The 22,007-nt window shown below is 32.6% G+C and overlaps 1 protein-coding gene across 1 annotated transcript; it reads left to right on the forward strand.

Annotated features, from left to right (window-relative positions):
* Positions 1 to 330: 330 nt before the first annotated feature.
* On the forward strand, positions 331 to 21,285 carry LOC131855594 (uncharacterized). Its single transcript, XM_059206875.1, has 9 exons — positions 331 to 482; positions 7,915 to 8,131; positions 10,585 to 10,795; positions 11,803 to 12,165; positions 12,747 to 12,932; positions 13,742 to 13,863; positions 18,845 to 19,006; positions 19,846 to 20,016; positions 20,631 to 21,285. Exons 2-9 carry the CDS (start codon positions 7,922 to 7,924, stop codon positions 20,919 to 20,921), a joined length of 1,716 nt encoding a protein of 571 aa, XP_059062858.1. The 5' UTR covers positions 331 to 482; positions 7,915 to 7,921; the 3' UTR covers positions 20,922 to 21,285.
* The last annotated feature ends 722 nt before the right edge of the window (positions 21,286 to 22,007 follow it).

Here is a 22,007-nt window from a genome sequence, read left to right on the forward strand (position 1 = left end):
TGTGTATAATAGATGCGTGTTATAGTATAGAACAAGTCGAGAAATTCAAAGATTTGTATTGCACCGGTGCGAAGCCGGGACGGGTCGTTCATAACTCATTCATAAAAAATGAAAGTTCTTAAAAACAAAACACATTCCGGTTGAAAATATCAACTCATTTTTTGATGTCGTTTAAAAAATAACTTAGTTATATACCTACCTTGATATTATAAGTTCGTACTTGGAAAAACAGCATATGTTTGTCCATGAAATCATGAATGACTGTGCAGCTGTGCACTGTTTGTTGCAATATTATTTATATCAACCAACAGTAGTTTAGTATCACGCCGGCCTCCAGACAGGCATAACGTCCGCTGCATAAAACGCGTTATTTACATAAATTAAAAAGAAACAAGTTTTTTTGTTGTTTTTATTATTCTGATTACATTAAATAGTATCAGTTGACTCAGTAAACATCTATTTAATGCAATTTTACACCAACTGTAAGTATTTATCAGTGTATCTTTAAATATCTTTGGTTGTTTACGTTCGTACGAGGTTGTTATTGTTTGGGCGCGCTCTCAAATAGAGATGTGCTAAGTCGTAATAAACATGATTCGAGTTAAGTCGAGTTGAATTTAAAGTTTTTTTTTATTTTTGTGTACTATAATCTGTCACAATTGAAGATTAAGTATTATGTTTGTTGGGTTATTGTTATGGCATGCTCGGTATGTGTCACACACATCCTACTTTACATATACACTCATTATTTAATAAGTTTCTATTTTTTTATAATTTTCGAACTATTCTAACGCTTTTGGCCGCAGCTGGCCTTGACAGTTTCACCGAATCATAGAGGGCGAGTAGAAACGCCAATTAATAGCCGCGGAAGGACTTATGGTAGCGCATGCATGGCTGCAGGTCAACTCGTACTATTTGAGTGCTATTTTTTTTAATATATTTGAATAACGAAGTCGTATTTCCTGCATATTTAAAATGTATTCGAGCATTTTCTAGATTTTACTCTCTTTTCATTGGCGATTCGAAAATGGGAAGAGATTTCCTCTCAAGTCCCAGCATTTATAAAAATATTAAAAAGTATTTTTTATTATATAAACATATTTAAAAATAACAAACAAATGACAGCTGGCAAATGGAAAATCGCTAATTTAATCATTTTAATAATAACGTAACCTCAAACTAATATTGAGACATTTGTGACGAGTTAAAATTGTATGATATGAAATGATCGGAAAACTTTATGTCATTGTAGGTTCAACGACCGAATCACGCACTCGCTTTTTCACTTGATTCGTTCATTATCCAGTTGAATTCGTCCAACTCGAGTTGGGAGAATTCAACTCGAGTTAACTTGAATTCAGCGTAACTCGACTTAACTCGTGTTAGTAACTCGAGTTGACACATCTCTACTCTCATAGCGTTGCAAGAGCTTGTTTATTTTATGATTGTGATATCTACTTGTAATTATCTAATTTAAATTCAAACGTTTTATGACGTTCAGACGACACCGAGTGCATTAAAATTATTTTTGGTGCCGATTTATATTAGACCTTTTGTTTGTTTAGTTAATGAGTATTAGCTATTATGTTATCTGTGGTACTAGTTTGTAGGTATTTAAGTTCTCGTTCAATCTCTACTTTTTTAATTATGGTATCGATTTGATTTGATATTAAATCGAGTAGATTTTATATTATCAATCGATATTACAATAATATTAAATTATTTTAGCTATTAAGTATATAGTTAATAATACTACTACTAAATAAATATTTATATAATAGATAATATTGAGAGACGGGGAATATAAGTAATGTGGACTAATAACCCCATTGCTAACAATATACCAAGTTGTCAAGTTGACTTTCACGTTGGTGGTGAATTTGTCACGATGGGTTGACTGACCTGACCGACCTGAGAGTATCATCTTATCATCTTGCACTGGCGCACCGCCAGCGTATATCGGTAGCGCAGGAGGGTGCAACATTCCATTATCACTTATAAAAGCCCAGTGATGAACTCACCAGGAATTAACCATGATGATTCCCAGAAAACCGATTTTAAATTGTCATGGTACTGGACTTGTCATGGTACTGTACTTGTCATGGTGCTTTATGAGTAATAGTTCTGTTGCTGTCAAGTTTCCCGTCATACTTTTTATAAATCTTCATATTACTTTAATATTCTTTATTTACATGATATTTTTGACTTTATTGTGACCCCTTTTGAGACATATAGTGCATTGATAACAATGTTGTTATTAGTCCACATTACTAACAATAGAAATGCCTGGAGTTTTGGTTGGAAGAAGCATTCTTGGTGGTCACGACTCTTAGTCTTGAGGAATCGACAAAGAAGAAAAAGAACAAGGAATAGCTTTCCTCCCTTAATAAACTTATTGCTAGCAATATATCATGCCAGGTTGACCCCCACGCGATTTCCCCTGGAAGCCGTCGTGATAAATTCCTAGTGAATTTATAATGATGGGCTCACTAACCTGACCTTATACTGTCATCTTCCACTGGTGCCCCTCCAGGGTAAATCGTTAGCATCATCATAATTATTCGTCGTCATAATTATTTTCTGGTATTTCCAGAATAATGGTATATTCATTTCGATTCATTCGCAAGTAGGTACTACAAGTTCTTATTATAATAATAATAATAATAATAATAATAATATTTATTCATGATACACATTTACATTTTAATTTACTGTAGTACACTAGGCTCGCAGGCCTGTATTGTAGAGTCTGGAGTGACTTATTATTGTGTTCATTTTACATGTTTACCCTTTGTATTAATAGCTATGGGACTTGTGTGTAAAATGTAGGGAATAAATTTGTGGATGTATGTATAATCGAAAAGGTGAGCATTGGTGTGAATGAGAGTGTGTATGTATGAATATATGTGTGTGTGTGTGTGTGTGTGTGTTCAATTTGCAGAACTGTGTGTTAGCCGTAAGGTGGAAGTATTTGTTCTGTTTCTTATTCTTTATTCATTATTAACAGTTACTAACAATTCCCTTACCTCACCATTGTTCCTTTGCTTGATGTGTACCTATAATTAAAAAAATATGACTTTTAATTTTATCATTGCATAAATTGGAATTTAGTAAATAGATAGTTATATTTTTTATTTATGCATATTAAAGACAGGAAAATGATAATTTATAACTGAATATACTATATACTATATATTCTATATATTCACTTTACTTGATATTAATCAGAATGTAAATTGTTAAAAATAAAAAAAAATCCATAAAAAATGAATCTGTATTATTGTAAATATGTACAACATTTATTTGAAAAGAATACGAGGTTAGTTTCTTATCAGTTCATCTCATCTTGACCTACATGAATAAAAATATTTTGAATTGAAAAAAGAAATGAATGTATATGTCAATGTACGTTTAACCAGAGAATATAAAAAGATATTTAACATATCTTGAAAATTCCTTTACTTATAAAAAGGTACATTATGGGCGAGTTATATATTAAAAAAATACAGATATCTTCAATAGTTATATAACCTGTTCGAAACCAGGTAATGCAATATAACCCTCCATTCTGCAGCAGGTAGTTGGGTAACACAAACGTCAATATTATTGTTGCCCAATAACATTTTGTTATCACAAATTGATAAATCACTACACTACAGTATGTTATCAAATGTCATGATCGACATTTGTTGATAAAATGGGAAATTTTCTTATCGCCAATCTCGGGTAGTGTGTTTCTAGTGACATTTTAGTATTTTTTTATATGGATGGTAGCAATGAACTTGCCTATGCTAATATATATATATATATATATAGACTGACAAAGCACCAAAGGAGGATTATAATATAAGCATGAAGTGAGCTCGATTCAACAATCATAATGAATTTCTAAGGAATTAAACTACAATGATTTGATCCCCAGATCGAGTGTTGTCGACCTGACATGGTACATTTCTAGTTTTGGGGCAACAACTACCCCTCACTACTATAACTATCCCTCCAATTTCTCAAATTTTACATATATATGTGTATTTAGACTCATGCTATTTATTCCCTTATGTCATAATTGAGTAAAATCAATGAATTATCGTTAAATTGCACACTCATTAATGATCTGTATTATATCAAAAGAAAAATTTTGGAAAACTAACTTTAAAGGTTTTAGTTTAAAGTCGGTTTCAAAAAATTTTTTTAATTCATTTCACTGCTAGACGTCGGTCTCTCCGAAGGGACACTGGGCTCGATCATCAGATCGTCTCGTTCAGTTTTTGGGTCATTACCGTTCCACGCGGTTTCCTTTTGAAACCATCGTGATATATATATGGACTAACTGACCTGACCTCATGCTCATCTTATCATCCCCCATTGGTGCCCCGTCAGAGCCCAGCCGGGTACTTCATTCTATTATCATCCTTTGAAAGAAATATTCACTAAATAATAAATACCGCAAAATTTATCAACTCCACTACATTGCAGTCAGTTCAATAGATAATATATCAATTCTGTTATTATGTCACTGTTGTTTTTCAAAGTATATTAAAAACTATAAAGATATGAGAGTGCGAGGTTTGTTTACGACAAATTTTGCATTTGATAAAAAATACACTTTTATCTACAATTATGTCCTCAGAAATGTGAGTATCATACCTACTTCTTTTTTAAATGTTGAGAAATGTAAGGCAGACTGCAACGTACGCTTTGTTTATGACACATTTTGCACTTGATAAAAAAATACACTAATCTACGATTGCGTCCTTAGCAATGTCAATATCATATCTGCTTCCTTTTAAAATGTTGAAGAGTTCAAGATTATGTGCGCTGCAGTTTGCAAAGTTTGTTTAAGACAAATTTTACACTTGATAAAAAAATACACTTTAATTTATGATTACGTCCCCAGCATTATTAGTATGATAGCTACTTTATTTTTAAATGTTGAAGAATCCAAGATTTTGTACGCCGCAGTTTGAGAAATTGATTTATGACATTTTGCATTTGATAAAAAAAACTTTTCTTTAAGTTGTCTTCAGCAGTATGAGTATTATACCTACTTCCTTTTAAAATATTGAAAAATGTAAACATTATGACTACGCTGCAGCCACCAACTTCTTGATGAGGGCTGTGTAACATCACGCTATGACTAATAAGAGAGGAGCATCTATGATAAACAGACGGAACTGCGCGAGTCTGTTCACGTAACAAAGAGGTTTTTTTATTGGATGATAATGGAATGCTGCACTCGACTTTACGCTTTACGGGTGACGGTTTACGCTGGCCGGGCACCAGTGGAGGATGATCGGATGAACAGGACGTCAGGTTATTAGCTAGTCCATTCTAACAAATTCACCAGAAACTTATCATAACGGTTACCAGGAAATGTGTGGAGGTCAACCTAACATGGTACATTGCCAGTAATGGGGTCCATCCACTTTATTAACAATCTCCTTCCCCACATGAGTGGTATTATGGGCGCACTTGTTACCATTCAAGACTAAAATAAGGTAATACATATGAATGTGAGAGAGGCAGGATGAATGTGTTACCGCATTGTGACGCACCATTAATTAAAAATGGTAAAGTCAATAGTCATATAACCTGAAACGGAACGTCAGAGGCCTGAGTGTGTGACATTGACAAGTAGATTGATGGATGATTGAACTGAGGTAGCGGGAGTTTTGGAGCCATAAAGATTATATTATTATAAAAACAAATAAAAGATAGGTAATTGTGAATATTTTAGGCATTGGGGGGTTTCTCTCCCTGACCAACCGGCATCACGCCTAAGTTGTCAGGATATTAGTGATTTTAATAAATGGAAAAGAAAAATATTACGCCGACCACAAATAAATGAGATAAGGAAGAAATCGATGATGACTTGTTACCACTCACGTCAGTTCTATCATCTTGTTTACCGTTTCGATTGTATCAAAATCAGTGATAGTAAATAATATTGTCCCTGAATAACTAAACTACAATACCAGTGGCTGCTGATTTATCATTTGTTATCAATATCTACAATTACAAATATTTTTGTTCTGTCTACTTTGATATACTATAACATAATTATCAGTTATCAGTCTGTAAATGTAATCGTACTTCGTATTAATATTTTATTTAGCGCTACTTAGAATTAAAATAAATAAATAAATAAACCTAAACAATTAACACAGCACCAATTAGTTCCACAGTAAGCAGAGCTTGTGTTATGGGTACTAGATAACTGGTATAAATACTTACAAATTTCTTTTGAAAGTACACACATAACATACATTACATAGAAAAGACCCAGACCGATACTAACAATCAAATGTTTGCACCGTGCGAGGAATCGACCCCCGACTATCGGAAGTAAAGCAGTGCTAAACCGCTAGACCACCGATGCTGTCAAATATATAATCAGATAAATAGTAATTAAACTAAATAAAATATCCTTCCTTCCCTTGAGTTCAAAGTCATATGCTCGAATAGCTCTCTCACGTATTGCTATCAAGTAGCTTGTTTTGTTACACGTGTTTCAGTTGAAAGTTGGAATATGCCAACAAAATTCTAGGGTATATATTTCCTTTTATAATAACTAGCTGTTACCCGACTGACATCGTCCTCGTAGAAAAATTAACTTTCTTTTTATTAAAATAAATGAAATTTCAAAGGAAAGCCAAAATCGGTCTAGCCGTTTCAGAGATTAGCAAAAACCAACAGACCGACAGTAAATAAAATTCAAATATTTTTTTATGTATGTACTGTATACTTACATATGCATTTAGTCAATAGCTATCAATTTAAAATTACAAACTGACACTTAAATGTTATTTATTTGTATACATTGAAATCTGTGTAGTGACAAATATTATTCAGAGTGGACCAGGTATGATCTTGACTTAGGTATTGTATATATATAAAAAAAATCTCTGACACTCACACCCTTGTTGTTGAGATTGTTTATATCACTGTTGACTTATCAGTTTAATAGTGCATTATCATATCTATTTATCATTGTATCGATTAACGAACAAAGAACCAAGATCATTTATTAATATTATATATTATATTAATAAATAAGATTTCATGAAACTTATAGATTATTATGATTCTAAAACTGTAGTCCGAGTAGAGTTCTCTACTACTATTCATTTATTGTAATAAGTGAAGATATTTTTTTATTGGATGATAATAGAATGGTGCACCCGCCTGTGATAACGGTTTACTATGGCGGTTTCACCAGTAAAGCCGGGTGCACCATTTCATTATTATCCAATAAAAACAAACTCTTTGTTCTGTGAACAGACTCTCGCAGCTCCGTCTATTTGTCATAGATGCTCCTCTCTTATTAGTCATAGCGTGATGTTACACAGCCCTCATCAAGAAGTTGGTGGCTGCAGCGTACATAATCTTGGATTCTTCTACATTTTATAATGAAGTAGGAATGATATAGACATCGCTAAGGACGTAATAATAAATAATAGTGTATTCTTTTATCAAATGCAAAATTTGTCTTAAACAAACTGTGTACCTGAGAAAATGGGGCAGAAAGAACAGCCTCACTTTCTCAGATAATGTACCTGAGAAAGTGGGGCTGTTGTTTGATTTAGGGCTGCTTTTCGTTTTTTTTGAGAGAACTAGCATTTTACTTGATTTAAATGAAACTATAATGTATTGGGTTTTTTTTTATTAATTGAGATATATTAACGGTGTACATTCGGCAGATACAACTACTACTACTAACGTTACTAACCAGTTACTGTATGCGTTTTAATTTAATAATAAAAATACATTTATGATATTAAACAGACTTGGACTATACACAACCGTACTAGATAATAGAAGTAAACATTTAGGTATGCACATACCAAGTAAATAAGGCTTATCACTCATGGAGATAAATAATTTGAAACTTACTCATTCTTTTAATACCCGCAGAGGCAGCATGACGTCTAGAAGCGCGGTGACATTGAATATGGCCTTTAGGTCATTGTGTAAGAGTTCAAAATACGGTGTCATCCCCGTGAGGAGACAAAGTGTGTGGATACGGGATCGCGTGGTGAAGTCGGCGCATAAGAATGTTAATATCCCGAACTGTACACTGAACGAGTTTATTTGGGAGAATTTCGACAAGTGGCCAGAGAGGACTGCATCGGTAAGTACCTACTTCTGTCCTTCTCATCTTATTGTGTAGCCATCCTTAGTTTAATTTTTTGTATTGGAATTTCAAACACGAAAGAATATATACTTTACTAGGTAATAATAATCATAAATAACCATTAACACAGCGATGGCGTCTCATGGTAAACAGAGCTTATTTTATAGGTACTAGACAACTGATATAAATACTTAGATAGTTTTTTTGTATAAACATCGTAATATACATAGAGAACACACATACCATAACAAAAAATCATACTCATGAATACAAATATTTACACCGTGCGAGGAATTGAACCCGCGACCATCGGAAGGTGCGGAACTGTGCCCGCGGTTTCATTCACGTGAAATTTATAGCCTATGTTATTCTGATGTATAAGCTATATTACTGTAAAGTTTCATTAAAATCCATTCAGTAGTTTTTGCGTGAAAGAGTAACAAACATCCATCCATACTTACAAACTTTCGCGTTTGTAATATTAATAAGATTTATAATGTAAAGAAAAGAAAAAACGTAAAGTGTGTAAAGAAAAGACGTAAATAATATAAGTTAGTTAGTATTAATTTTTAATAGTACATGCAGATTGTGATATAAATAAACTTTACCTTGTGAAAAAAAATATATTAAAAAGACATGTACAGGTACACGAGAAAGGCCCATGTCATGGTAAGTGGCCTATACACATGAATCGCACTATCAGCGTCACATGATAACGTGATGTCCGTGATACCACTCATGCGTTGTCATTCCAAAGGACTATGATGTCACGCCTCTTATTCTGTAATTTTACTGCCTTATCACTCTTCAATCACTACATAGCATCTTCTCAAATGATTTGAGACTGATTTATGGCTATTTTTTTAATTGATGATAATGCAATAGTGCACTTGCTTCCGCTAACGGTTTACGCTGGTAGGGCACCAGTGGAGGATGATAGAATGATCATGAGGTCAGGTCAGTTAGCCCATCCTGACAAATTCAGCAGTAATTTATCATGATGATTTCCAGGGTGAACCGCCTGGAGATCAATCTGAAATGGTACATTGATAGCAACGTCGTCATCAGTCTACATTACTAACAATCTCCTTTCCTCCATTGTATAGCTATTGACACTATTGCCTGCAGGGGGAGGGGATTATTCTTAACGTGGACTCTTGAACCCATTGCTAACAATGTACCATGTCAGGTTGACCTCCACGCGGATCCGCCTGGAAACCCTCGTGATAAATTCCAGGTGAATTTATCACGATGGGCTAACTGACCTGACCTCATGCTCATATTATCATCCTCCACTGGTGCTCAGCCACTGTACACCGTTAGCGCAGGCGGGTGCACCATTTCATTATAATAAAAAAAAAACTATTGCCAGCAATGTACTAGGTCGATCTACACGCGGTCTACACCGGACCCAATCATAATAAATTCGTAGCAAATTTGCCGATATGACTAGAATAATCATTGCGTGGAGATCATTGAGATATTTCTAGTTCTCAAAAATAGATCTTAATATTTTTGTGATCCAGAAATATCTCAATGACCTCCATTTCGAATTCCGAAAAAATTCCCCAAAATGACTTGAATAAAACACGTGCATTTTGTTGCGATATTTTTAGATCACTGGTTTTTACCATAAACGATTTTCTGCCCGTACGTACAAATAGCAAGACAAATCCGAGTGATATTAAAGTATACATATATTGCTTAAATATTTGGAAATATTTCAGAAAAGAAGCCAAGTTTGTTAGGTAGGAACAAATAACAGTTTAAAGTGGTTACCTAATACGTAAAAACACTTGCCAAATATACCTACTACTTGAATTTATAAACATTGTAGAAAAATGTAAACATGTTTATGATATAAACGATCAAACGATGTAAATGTATAGTATATAACACTATTTCTGATATAATTATTTATTTAAATTAACTTTAATTTTACCATCTTTAAAATATATAAGTATATTTTAATTATAATGAAGTGGTGCACACCCGCCTGCGCTAACGCTTTGCGCTGGAGGGGCACCAATAGGCACGTTTCGATGACAAACAATCGACTGCGGATGGAGAGTTTCTGAAATTGTATGTGGCTCCATACCTATTTTACAATCATATCGATTCAGTTCTCTTTATCACCACACTCCATTTTAATATCACAAAAATATTTGACAACCAATTGGCGCCATTCCAATGAACATCCATAAAAGAATGACAGATTCCAAATTCAAATGTAATAATTTGTTTATTTTTATTTGTAACAGTATTTATGGCCAGACCTATATATGTATACATACATAATGTATGAAATTACAAAAATAAAGTATTTATAACATGTGTCTAGTACCTAAACAAAAGCTCTGCTCAGTTTGGGTCTTTGTGACGTTGTGTAAATTGTCCAGGGATATTATTATTATGGTTATTATAATATAAGTTTATTGGTATAATTCCAGGTGTGCTCATTGACTGGTAGAGGTTATACCTACGAGCAGGCCTTTTACTTATCCAACGCGTTCGCTGCTAACCTTCGCACTAAGTTCAACATCCGAGATGGCGACGTGGTGTCGGTCATGTTGCCCAACATCCCCGATTTCCCACTAGTGGCTATAGGCATATTAGAAGCCGGAGGTATTATTTCCACTATAAACCCTATTTACACTGCACGTAAGTATATTTTCCTTAAGCTATTGTTCGGACTGGTTGCTTTAATTATGTAATTACATATTAACATAGTATCTCTATTAGTTGTAGTGTTAGATACGCTTTACGACTAGATAAAGCGATATGATAAAACGTCTGTTGTGGACAAAACATTTTATACTTACTATTTTTTTATAATTGGGATGACAAATAAGGTATGCTGAGGAGCGAGGACTATGTCTTAAAAAAGGATTCATGTATGGGTGGAAAGGGAGAGGTCGACCAAAAAAAAATTGTTTTTATGTTAATGTATAGTCAGGAAATGAACAAAATATTGATACAAAAAAAATCATTTTCTTAAGAAGATTAAATTGTCCTGTATCAATAAATGATTTTTGATTTCATTTCATTTAGTCACAAGTACGGGACGGTACAGCATATAGCTCTCGCTATTACTATATGTACTGCCGACATAGTCATCATCATTGTCGAGTTTTTATCCCACAATCCTGAACGGATTGCGAGAAAGATATGTATAAAAGGAGAGTAAACTCAGATGTGATGGCGGATAGAGATCAGTGGAAGAACATGAGACGCTGTACCGACCCCAAATATTGGGACAAAGTCAAGATTATGATGAAATAATCTAGCAACTTGATGGTGAACAGTAACTGTCACCTATATACATGAATAGCATAACGGATATCACGTTATCATGTGTCACCCATGATATCCTCATGCGTTGCCATTCCAAAGCACTAAGTCATGCCTCTTATTTTATATATATATCACTGCCCAATCAACCTTACGAATCGAAACAACAAAGGGAGCTGTTTGTATCGGTCTGGCTGTTTTCTATGCATATACATATGTATGTATTTATAAAAATGTAGTTATATTACCTAGTACCTATAACACAAGCTCTATTTATAATATATATTTATATCAGTTGCCTAGTACCCATAATATAACATAACACTAGATCACGTTGTGTGAATTGTTCTAAGATTTTCATATTTTTTTTATTGCAGATGAAGTTCAACGCCAACTGCTATTATCTAAAGCAAAAGTAGTGGTCACTTTGCCAGAAATAGCCAAAGTTATCAAAGAGGCATTTAAGATAGCTAAAATAGACCTACCTATAATAGTAATAAGGACCAACGGAGATCCTATACCTGAGGGGACGGTACTATTCAACGAATTGTCTGAAGACGTTCACGTAGACAAGTCCTGTTTGAAGAAAGTAAGGAGAAGTGTTAATGATATATGCTTTCTGCCATATTCAAGTGGCACCACAGGACTGCCTAAAGGAGTTGAGCTGTCGCATAGAAATATAATAGCAAACTGCTTGCAGCTAAACGAACCATCTATAAAACATCACAACGATACGACTAGTAAGTTTTTTATGACGTTTTGTGAAGTCTATTAGTCTATTCTATTTATTTATTTATATCTAACTGTACTCGCGACTTTGTCCGCGTAGAATTTAACTTCATTTTCTAAAATAAAAGTAGCCTAAGTTACTTCTTATTATATTCAGCTATGTGTCAAAAAAGGTCCGTGAAAATCTGTTCAGCCATTTCAGAGATTAGCAGGAACAAACAGACAGATAAAAATTGTAGAAAATGTTATTGTGGTGTATATACCGTATTTATATTCCTAGGCATGTAGTAAAAAACGGTTATTTCGATATTACAAACAGACTCCAATTTTATTTATATGCACAGATGTGACATATATATTTATCTTTATTTTTATCTTAATTTTCTTTTTCTCCCCAAAGGTAGTCTGTAAGAGTTTGGCTCTGTGAGAGTCTGTAAGAGATTGCTTATCGAGAAGACAGCCTGTTGTATCAGTTAATGTACATTTACTATTTTCACTATTTGGTGTGATATAGATTATATATTTGGTTTCTAATTTTATTGCGTTGACACACTCATTTAAAGATATTTATATTTCCTGTAATACATTTTAGAAACACATCAGGATGCAGTAATGGCTGTTCTACCCTTTTTCCACATTTACGGCGCAACGGTGACGATGCTCCACAAAATGCTAGTCGGTTGCAAGGTTGTTACATTGGCAAAATTTCAGCCAGAACCTTTCTTCAAAGCTCTCGAAAAATACAAGACTAATATTATGCACATTGCACCGCCAATAGGTGAGTTCAGTAGGAGTTTAATTCTGTACCTCCAGAGAAGTAATAATAATAAAAATAGAAGTAAAAATAATAATAAAAGGACAATTCACACAGCGACATCTAGACTCGAGTTAAGCTAACTGAAGGTTGTGTTATGGGTACTAGATAACTGATGCAAATACATAGATATATTTTTATTATACATAGAAAACACCCAGACCGATACAAACAATGGTACTCATGAATACAAATGTTTGTTCCGTGCGTGGAATCGAACCCGCGATCATCGGAAGTATTGGCGATTTATTTGTCTTCTCGAGTAAAGTAAAAAAAGTCTTTTATGTATTGGCTATCTTTGTTTTTATAATACTAGGATGGTGATAATGAAGCATACGGCCCTTGTGACATCTGATGGTAAATGGTTACCATAACCTATGACGCCTGAAGCACCAAGGCTGTCACGTGCGTTGACCCTTAAGAAACTTTAGCATACCCTTCTTATATATATAAGAACTGTACATATATACAACAATCAATGTTATATACATAATTCTTATATATAATGATATCGTATCATTTCTTATTATTTTGATATCGTTTATTAACAAAATATTTACTATTAAAATAGTCTTAATTCCAAATAGAACGATAATATTTTATCAAAATTTGTGCCAACAGTCAAAGTCACTTTAAAACATCGAGCAGTTATGTTAGGGAATTATGTGTTAAAGATTTGCGAAATCCGACCGAGCACTATTGTCCAAGAGTTACTTCTGTAAAATAAGTCTAGCTTGTTGGTTTTAAAACAGTATTATAATTTTTTATTACAGCATTATTAATGACGTCACATCCGTCCGCTTCGCCGAAAACCTATCGGTACCTGGAGATAATACATAACGGTGCAGCGCCATTCGCATCTTCAGATGTTCACAGATTATTGGAGAAATTTCAGGTATCTTAATCTTTCTGTTTACAACACTGAACATTTGGCTGACTCACCCTTGACAATGGGAATAAAATAGCGTATTTGTTTCCATATATTTCTACATGTATTTTAGAAATATAGTTATCCTTTTTTATAAGGATTACTTGTAAGTATTCTATAAACTGTGTGTGGTTGTTTACTAACATAATAATAACGGTCTCGGTAGTCTAGCGGTTTAGCAAACCACTTGCGATGGTCGCGGGTTCGATTCTTCGTACGTTACAAACATTTGTATTTCTGAGTATGATTGTTTGTATCAGTCTTGGTGTTTGCTATGTATCTTAGTATTTATATCAGTTGTCTAATACCCATAATACCGTGGTACTAGATGGCGCTGTGTTAATTGTCCAGGGTTAATTATTTACGATGTGGATGGACATCCTTACTAATATCACAGATAATATAATATTACATACAGATACCCCATCCCATACAAGAAAATGGTTCCTTCCTAACTCGGGCTATTCTTCGGGCTATTTTATTTCGCCGCCGTAGGCGCTAGATGTCGCTATATCTGAAGCAGTTCGGATTACTAGTGGGTGATTAGTAATAAAGCATGAAAATAGATGGCAGAGAATTCGGTCTACATGACATCTGTTTTGCAAAGATACGTACATAATAGATATATAACTGTATCGAACTCCTGATTGGGTACAATCGAAAATTCAATGTAGGTATAATATTGTTCGCTGACAGTCTACAGACACGGCTAATGTACCTATGTATCTATGTACTATGTTACAGTTACTTTTTTACATTAGGCATGTGTGGCTTTTTTTCTCCCGACGAAGATATGTCGTAACGCGTCTGCACTAAAATCGGGCTATCGGTTAAGGAGCAATAGCTCCTTAACGAATAGCCCGATTTTAATACGGTTTTTTTTATTTAAATTGTTATGTGATAGTGATAGATTTTAGCTATAATCAATTGATGTGCATATGGGTACATCATATAATTTTCAGTGTATAATTATTTCTCAATATATAATTAATTATGGTAAACTGGCAATTTGTAAAACTGAAAATAATATCTGCAAACCATCAATCTGTTATATGTATAGGTTCTTTCAGGGATACTACATCGGTGCTAATTCCATGTAGGTACTTATTTTGATGTTATACCTATTTGTAGAACCTTCGATATCTACAAACTACGCCTTTACTGCTAGTTTTTTTGTATTTATGTAAGTTGCTATTCAGTTGAAATTAAGCTGCGAAATTACAGGATATTTGGACATAACATCTATGTTCTCCGGAATGATAACGTATGCGGGATATAGCGGGCACGACATGATGACGTAATGCTGTTTAATAATATATGTGTATGTATGTACGTCGGATAGCGTCGTGGTTGGATGGATCGTCAGCTTATTTACCATTTCAGTTAATAATAGTAGGTAGTAACTTTTGACAATATGGATGAGGGAGGGTAACGGTGATGATGATGAGATCAATAATGACTGTTGACGATAGTGACGATGGTATTTATTTATGACCACCATAAAATTCATCATGGCAGTATTCTCAACATTATCATCATTGTTCATCATGATGATTGAGATCAAATTAATTAATTGATTAAAAAAGTAGCAAGTATTAGGTAGGTACTAAGTCCTTATATGACTTAAATACAAGGTTCTGGGATGCTGTGATATACTACAGTCTCTAGATTTAGTTTCTTATTAGTATTCCATGACCAAAGTCTATAGACAGAGAAATATAGATTTACACAAAGTTTTTTGATGTAAATGGGAATTATTATACACATTGCATTAAAAAATATATATGATTACCATCTAATACAAAATCATTATGTAGTAAATAATTCCTGACATTTTAAATCGAATGAGGTGAAACTAACATTGCATGAACACAACACTTGAAGATCATAAAATTTTTATTTCAGGTAACAAAACACTTTTAAATAATTTATTAATCACAGAATAAACAAATGTTGTTAATAATTTACAATAATATTTCTTTCACTGCTTGTCTGTTATACCACTAAAACTTCAAACACTTCTGTTATTTTTATATTATATTCCAATCATTTCATAATTAATTCCTGGTACACAAAATATTCCTGGATTTGTTGATGAAGCAATATAATAATAATCATGTGTTTAAATCATAAACTTATTTGCAGTCGGTTACACATAATATAATTACTTGGAATTTCTTCTCATCACTAGTGCATTGCTTTCTTACTTATTTAATTATATCATTAATTGCATTGTGATTAATAATTTACAGATTTTTCTTCTGCTTTTTTCTCTTATTTTTACTTGCATTATTATTTTATACAGTAAAATGTTCATATGTATATACATATATATTTCTTATTCTTTTGAACTCCTGTTCTTCACAGTAAAAATGTTATTTATCTTCATCTGAATGACTAGGAGATTTAGAATATCATCTCTTATTTGTTTAAACTTTGTTCAGTATTAAGTTGTTGATGTCAGGAAAATCTGAAAACAATATCATATACCTATGTTACATTTTCATGAACTTACATGAATGAATTTACATGAAAGTAACTAAACTGTAACCTTATTAGCACAATAAACATATTATTCATACATCATATTCATTCAGTTCTAATAAAATATAAAAATAATACTACTGTTTAGTACTTTATTTTGATTAATAATTTTCAGTATTTTGTCAATCAATCAAAAATTATAAAATCAGTGTTAGTTTTTTGAAGTTACATTCATAACAATAATAAAAACATAATAATACCACATTAAAGCGGTCACCAAGTACATATGTTTATTATATTTTAATATGAAAGATACACACGCTACATATGCAAGTTTTTAACAACTTATAGTTATACCTGGTATAAGATAATCCTCAAAGACACGATAGTTTACTAAATATTTGTAGTATTTCTTAGACACATTTAAATTATTGAGTTTGACAAAAAAATAAGAAGTTCAATGAACTCTGAACAGGAACAATTCAAAAGTTGAATTGTTCAGTACCTACTTAACTTAAATGATGAAAAAAGAGAAAAATCCAATGCTAGTGAAAATATGTTTTAAGCATTTGACTTAAAGTCGTTTATCCTATTCTTTTATTCCTATATTTTATATTTTTAACCTTTCATTTATGTTGCCAGTACTTGTTGTCATTTCGATATAATAAAAAAATATGGACCAACCTACGATTTTAAATCGATATTTTTATTTGTGATGAAATCTAATAATATAAATTATGAATAACCTACCCTCGAATGGAGATATTAAAAAACTAATTATCATGAGTAGTAGGTATTAGGATAAGTAATATATCATAGTATTATGAATGATTATCGTTTCAAAACCTTGTACAATTTAGTAAGGTTGAAAATATCCTTCTACAAAAGCAAAATTCGAGTATTTGTAAAGTTTCTTATGAGTATTTGTAAAAATTCGAGGATCCTCATATTTAGCTATCAATGTCAGTAATTTAGATACCATATAACACTTGTTTATTGAGGTTTCATAAAGGTATAGCTGACCTTATATACTCAATACCACATTCAATTCTCATTCTTTAAATTACAATAAGTAGGTATTTATTTTTTTAATAGAAAAACAATGTCACTAATGTCATTAATTGCTATAATTACCAGGGTGACCGCGTGGAGGTTGATATAATAGAATACACTTGTATCAGATCAATCTAATTAATATTTCCCTCTTCAAGTTTTAAAGTTATGAGCGAACAGATAAATGTATAGTACTTGCATACCTGTCAAAATCTCTCTATTTTGCCGTCGTCGAGTAAAAATTACGCATTGCAATTCGTTCCAAATAAGAGTATAATACAAAATGATGAAATTTTACTGTTTGCAAAGACTAATTAAAAGCACCATCGAATAATGCGTTGTAATATCCTGTTATCGATTATTCGAAAAAATCGGTAATCTATGCATTTATTTTTGATATGGCAACACTTTCTAAATAAGTATTACTGGCATAATATGGTTTTCTTGTTTAGCTGTTTTATATTTACTTAAACTTTTTTTATGTTTAATTTATCATAATAATATAGTAAGTACTTATTATTTGAAAATATAAAATAAACATTTAAAATACGGTGATACAAATGAAAACAGCGCCATCTATGAAAGTCTTTTGGAAACAATAAGCCCCAATTAGCAATGATTAAATTGTAAACAACTACAGGGCAACAACAAAATGAGTAAATATATGAAAATTACTTTTTAAAACGCATTATTTCATTTTAACATCTATATATGACTTTTTAAAAATAGATTAAACCTTTTTAAAAACATAGTTTTGGGTTTTAAACGATTACAAAACAATGTTGAATTCCATTCGATACCAATGACGCCATCTAAATCCGTTTTTCGAACTAAAAATGGCTACTATGCCATTGTTCCCCACTGCTAATATTATAAATGCAAAAGTAACTCTGTCTGTCTGTCTGTCTCGCTTTCACGCCAAAACTACTGAACCGATTTAAATGAAATTTGGTACACAGATAGTCTAAACCCTGAAAAAGGACATAGGCTACTTTTTAATGAATAAAGGGTGGTAAGGGGTTGAAAGGGGAGATGAAATGTTCTATGGAAGTATCGTCATTTTTAAAACTAAAATCTTGAAAGTTATTTTTAGGCTGTTAATTAAATATAAATAAATATGATTAAGTTTATAAAATTGTTACTCTTAAAGGGATGAAAGTTTATACAGAAAATAGTAATTTTTGTGGCTATAACGAGGAATATTTTATCTTTGCCATTTTTGGGTTAGACTATTAAATATTGTTTCTATATTTGGTCAAGGTCACTATAACACGCGGACGAATTCGCGGGCACAGCTAGTCCGAAATAAATGAATAAATAAAATAAAATAATAAACTACTATGTATTATCAACAGAAAGTTAGGCATTTTGCTCAAATTGATTACGGAGGTCACAGATATATTTTTTTTAGCGCAAAATAGACTTCCGGCAAGGATACGGCCTGACAGAGACATCGCCAGTAGTTGCTTTGCCAGTTCGACTAACAGAACACTATGCTTCCGTTGGTGGACCCGTGCCTAACACAGAAGTGAAGATCGTCGATAGTAATTTGAAAGAATTGGGCCCTAATGAGGTATGATTAATTTTTGTACTGTTTTTTTGTTGAGTTTTTCATTGTTATTTATTTTGATATGTTCTGTGTTCCATATATATCTAAATAACTTATAATATTATATATAGGTACTAATCAAGTAACAACTACCTAACTAGTAACTTAAATCGAATTCAAAAATCATTTATGTCTGCCCTGTTCAGTATATGATATTCCTTTTTAATAGTCAGTTTATTTACATTGTTTATAAAATCCGTTAAATGAAAATCCAGCGTATGAACAACTATTGTCATGCACGTATGTATGTCATTTAAGTAATCGTTTAGTGAGTAATAGGCTTTGCTCAATAAATATGACTAACATATAATAATATATAATGCATACTATTAACTTATATTATTACAAGTTCTACATACATGCATTCCATAACCAAAAATTAATAGAATGTTTATACAAGTTTTTTTTACATTACACCTTTATTGTATAGAATGAAGGTCCTTTTTGCTTTTTATTTATTTTGTTCATTCGTTTTTTTCCCTCGTTCTGTTTGCTCCGCAAAAAAATTTTTTTTTTTCGACTACTCTAATGATGTTGGCCGCAGCTGGCCTTTACAGCTTCACCGGACGATATGGGATGAGTGCAGATGGCACTCTAAACCCGCGGAAGGACTTATGGAGCGGCTGAAGGCCAACTCCCGTATGACGGATACGACTTTATTCTGTGGGCACCGCTAGGGGTTCGAACCTCGGCTTTGGCCGTCGTAATTTCGATCCCCGTTTGATTTGGATGGGGAATCGATCAGAGGGGTCAAATATATGTGTTGTGGCTTCCTAGCTATAGCTATTAGTTATATATTTCAGACAGGAGAGCTGCTAATACGAGGTCCTCAGGTGATGCGTGGTTATAAGGACAATCCTGAGGCCAATATAGAAACCTTCACAAAGGACGGGTGGTTCAAAAGTGGAGATATGGCAGTAATCGATGAGAATGGACACATCATAATTGCAGATAGGATTAAAGAACTCATAAAGGTCAGTGTTCTTTGAGTCAGTGGTCTGTGTTCGTTCACGGAACGGGGTCCGCAGGGGGGGGGGGGATCCTACTCTGTATGATGCCTCATGAGCCCTGTATGAGGCTTTATGGATGCCTCGTTTCTTCGTGAGAATTAAATCTTTAAAACTACGCAACGGATTTTGAAGCGGTTTTTTAAATAGATAGAGTGTTTCAAGAGGAAGGTTTATATTTATTTATAATATATGTACAGCGAGTAGCTAGTAACTAAATATACGGCTTCACTGCTCTAGTGGTTTAGTACACCGCTTAATCAGATGGTTTCGGGTTCAATTCCTCGCACGGTGCAAACATTTGACAATGCGTATGATTGGTTGTACATTAGGTATGTATTTAAAAAAAGTATCTATGTATTTATATTAGTTGTCTAGTACCACCACCACCCATAAATTTTTTATCTGACAATTTCCCTTGAGCAATTTCTGTGAGAAACGGTTAAAAGAAATCGTATGTATACATATAATATTACATTATGATTATTCGATCTTATGGTATATCAAAATCGATTAGTTAAATCGAATCTTATTAATCGATTATTTATCTGAATATAATCAATACAAACCTAAAATTGCAGGTCAAAGGCTTCCAAGTGCCACCTGCAGAACTAGAGGGCGTGATACGAGAACATCCGTCAGTCCTCGATGTGGCTGTCATCGGCGTACCTCACAAGACACATGGTGAAGCACCCAAAGCATTTGTGGTACTTAAAAGTGGTCAAACACCAGATATTAAGGATATCAGCAGCTTTGTCAATGAGAAGGTGGCGTCGTACAAGAGGATCAGCGATATAGTATTCCTGGAGAGCATACCGAAGAGTGCTTCAGGGAAGATTTTGAGAAAAGACTTGAAGGCTAAATATTGTTGAACTGTAATAATTGATTGGTAGATAGCTTTAAGTATAACTGTTAAGAAATATCTGAATGTGCACAGATGTACACACAAACAGATAATAAATTTTAAAACCTTTTAAACTTGGATAAAAATGCATATAGTATATACACAACTATTTACAAATGTAATAAAAATGCTTATAGTATGTCGGAGGGAATTGTCTTTCGTGGAACAGGTTTACTAAATGTATAAAATTGTACTGATATATTTGTGAATAAAGATTATTATTTAGTTGGAGTAACGTGTACAATTTGTTTTTAGAAAAAAACATTTAATGTACAACCATGGCCTGTTTACGATTGTATTATATTGTATAATTATATTATTGAAAAATTATATGTAATTATTATTTCATAATTAAAATGCGTCTAACAATGAAATAAAAATATAGACGTACAGTATTGACCTTTTGCTTTTGTAACGTAACGTATAACCTTGTATTGGGGTAAAAATTGCAAAAAAGTTACTTTTTGCTTTTTTACTTTTTTGCAAAACAATGTTTTATATTAATTTTATCATGTCAATACTGTTATAATTTTATTGCATTTCAATAAATTGTTTTTATAATAGTTGTAATATCATAAACAATAGTCATAGAGTAATGACGCATTCAGACCTGTCTGATTTAATTACAGACCATTGTATAATAATGTTTATAGTATGCATTATCATTGAGCATTAAATAACACGATTTTTATTCATAGGTATTTTAATAGGAATACATATTAAAACAGGCTGAGATAGTCGTAAAGTAAAGTAAAGTCAAAGACAATGTAGAATACTGAAACTAAACTAATGTTAACAAGAAACAAAGTAGAAGTCAAAAAATTATTTTCGCACTTTTCATGTTATATTGTTACGTGATTGGATTTATTATTATTTAAGAAAAATAAAACAGTAATCATTATGTACATATATTCCTTAATAGGGTTTAAAATAAAGAAAAAAAATTACGTATAAAAAAAAGAGTATCTAAATAATATAAACATTTATAAAAAGAATGAAGGCCAATAGATTGCAAAAACTATTTTCCATTTTCGACTTATGTAAAGTTGTTTAG

Source organism: Achroia grisella, unplaced genomic scaffold (assembly GCF_030625045.1).
Source record: "Achroia grisella isolate CSIRO2021 unplaced genomic scaffold, CSIRO_AGI_Agris_v1 utg146, whole genome shotgun sequence".
NCBI classification, from domain to species: Eukaryota; Metazoa; Arthropoda; class Insecta; order Lepidoptera; family Pyralidae; genus Achroia; species Achroia grisella.

Excerpts from the sequence above, each read along its gene's own strand:
- LOC131855594 (XM_059206875.1), top strand. The coding sequence starts at position 7,922 with ATGACGTCTAGAAGCGCGGTGACATTGAATATGGCCTTTAGGTCATTG. Across the intron at positions 8,132-10,584 it reads GGCCAGAGAGGACTGCATCG|GTGTGCTCATTGACTGGTAG; the intron begins GTAAGTACCTAC and ends GTATAATTCCAG. Across the intron at positions 12,933-13,741 it reads GCACATTGCACCGCCAATAG|CATTATTAATGACGTCACAT; the intron begins GTGAGTTCAGTA and ends TTTTTATTACAG.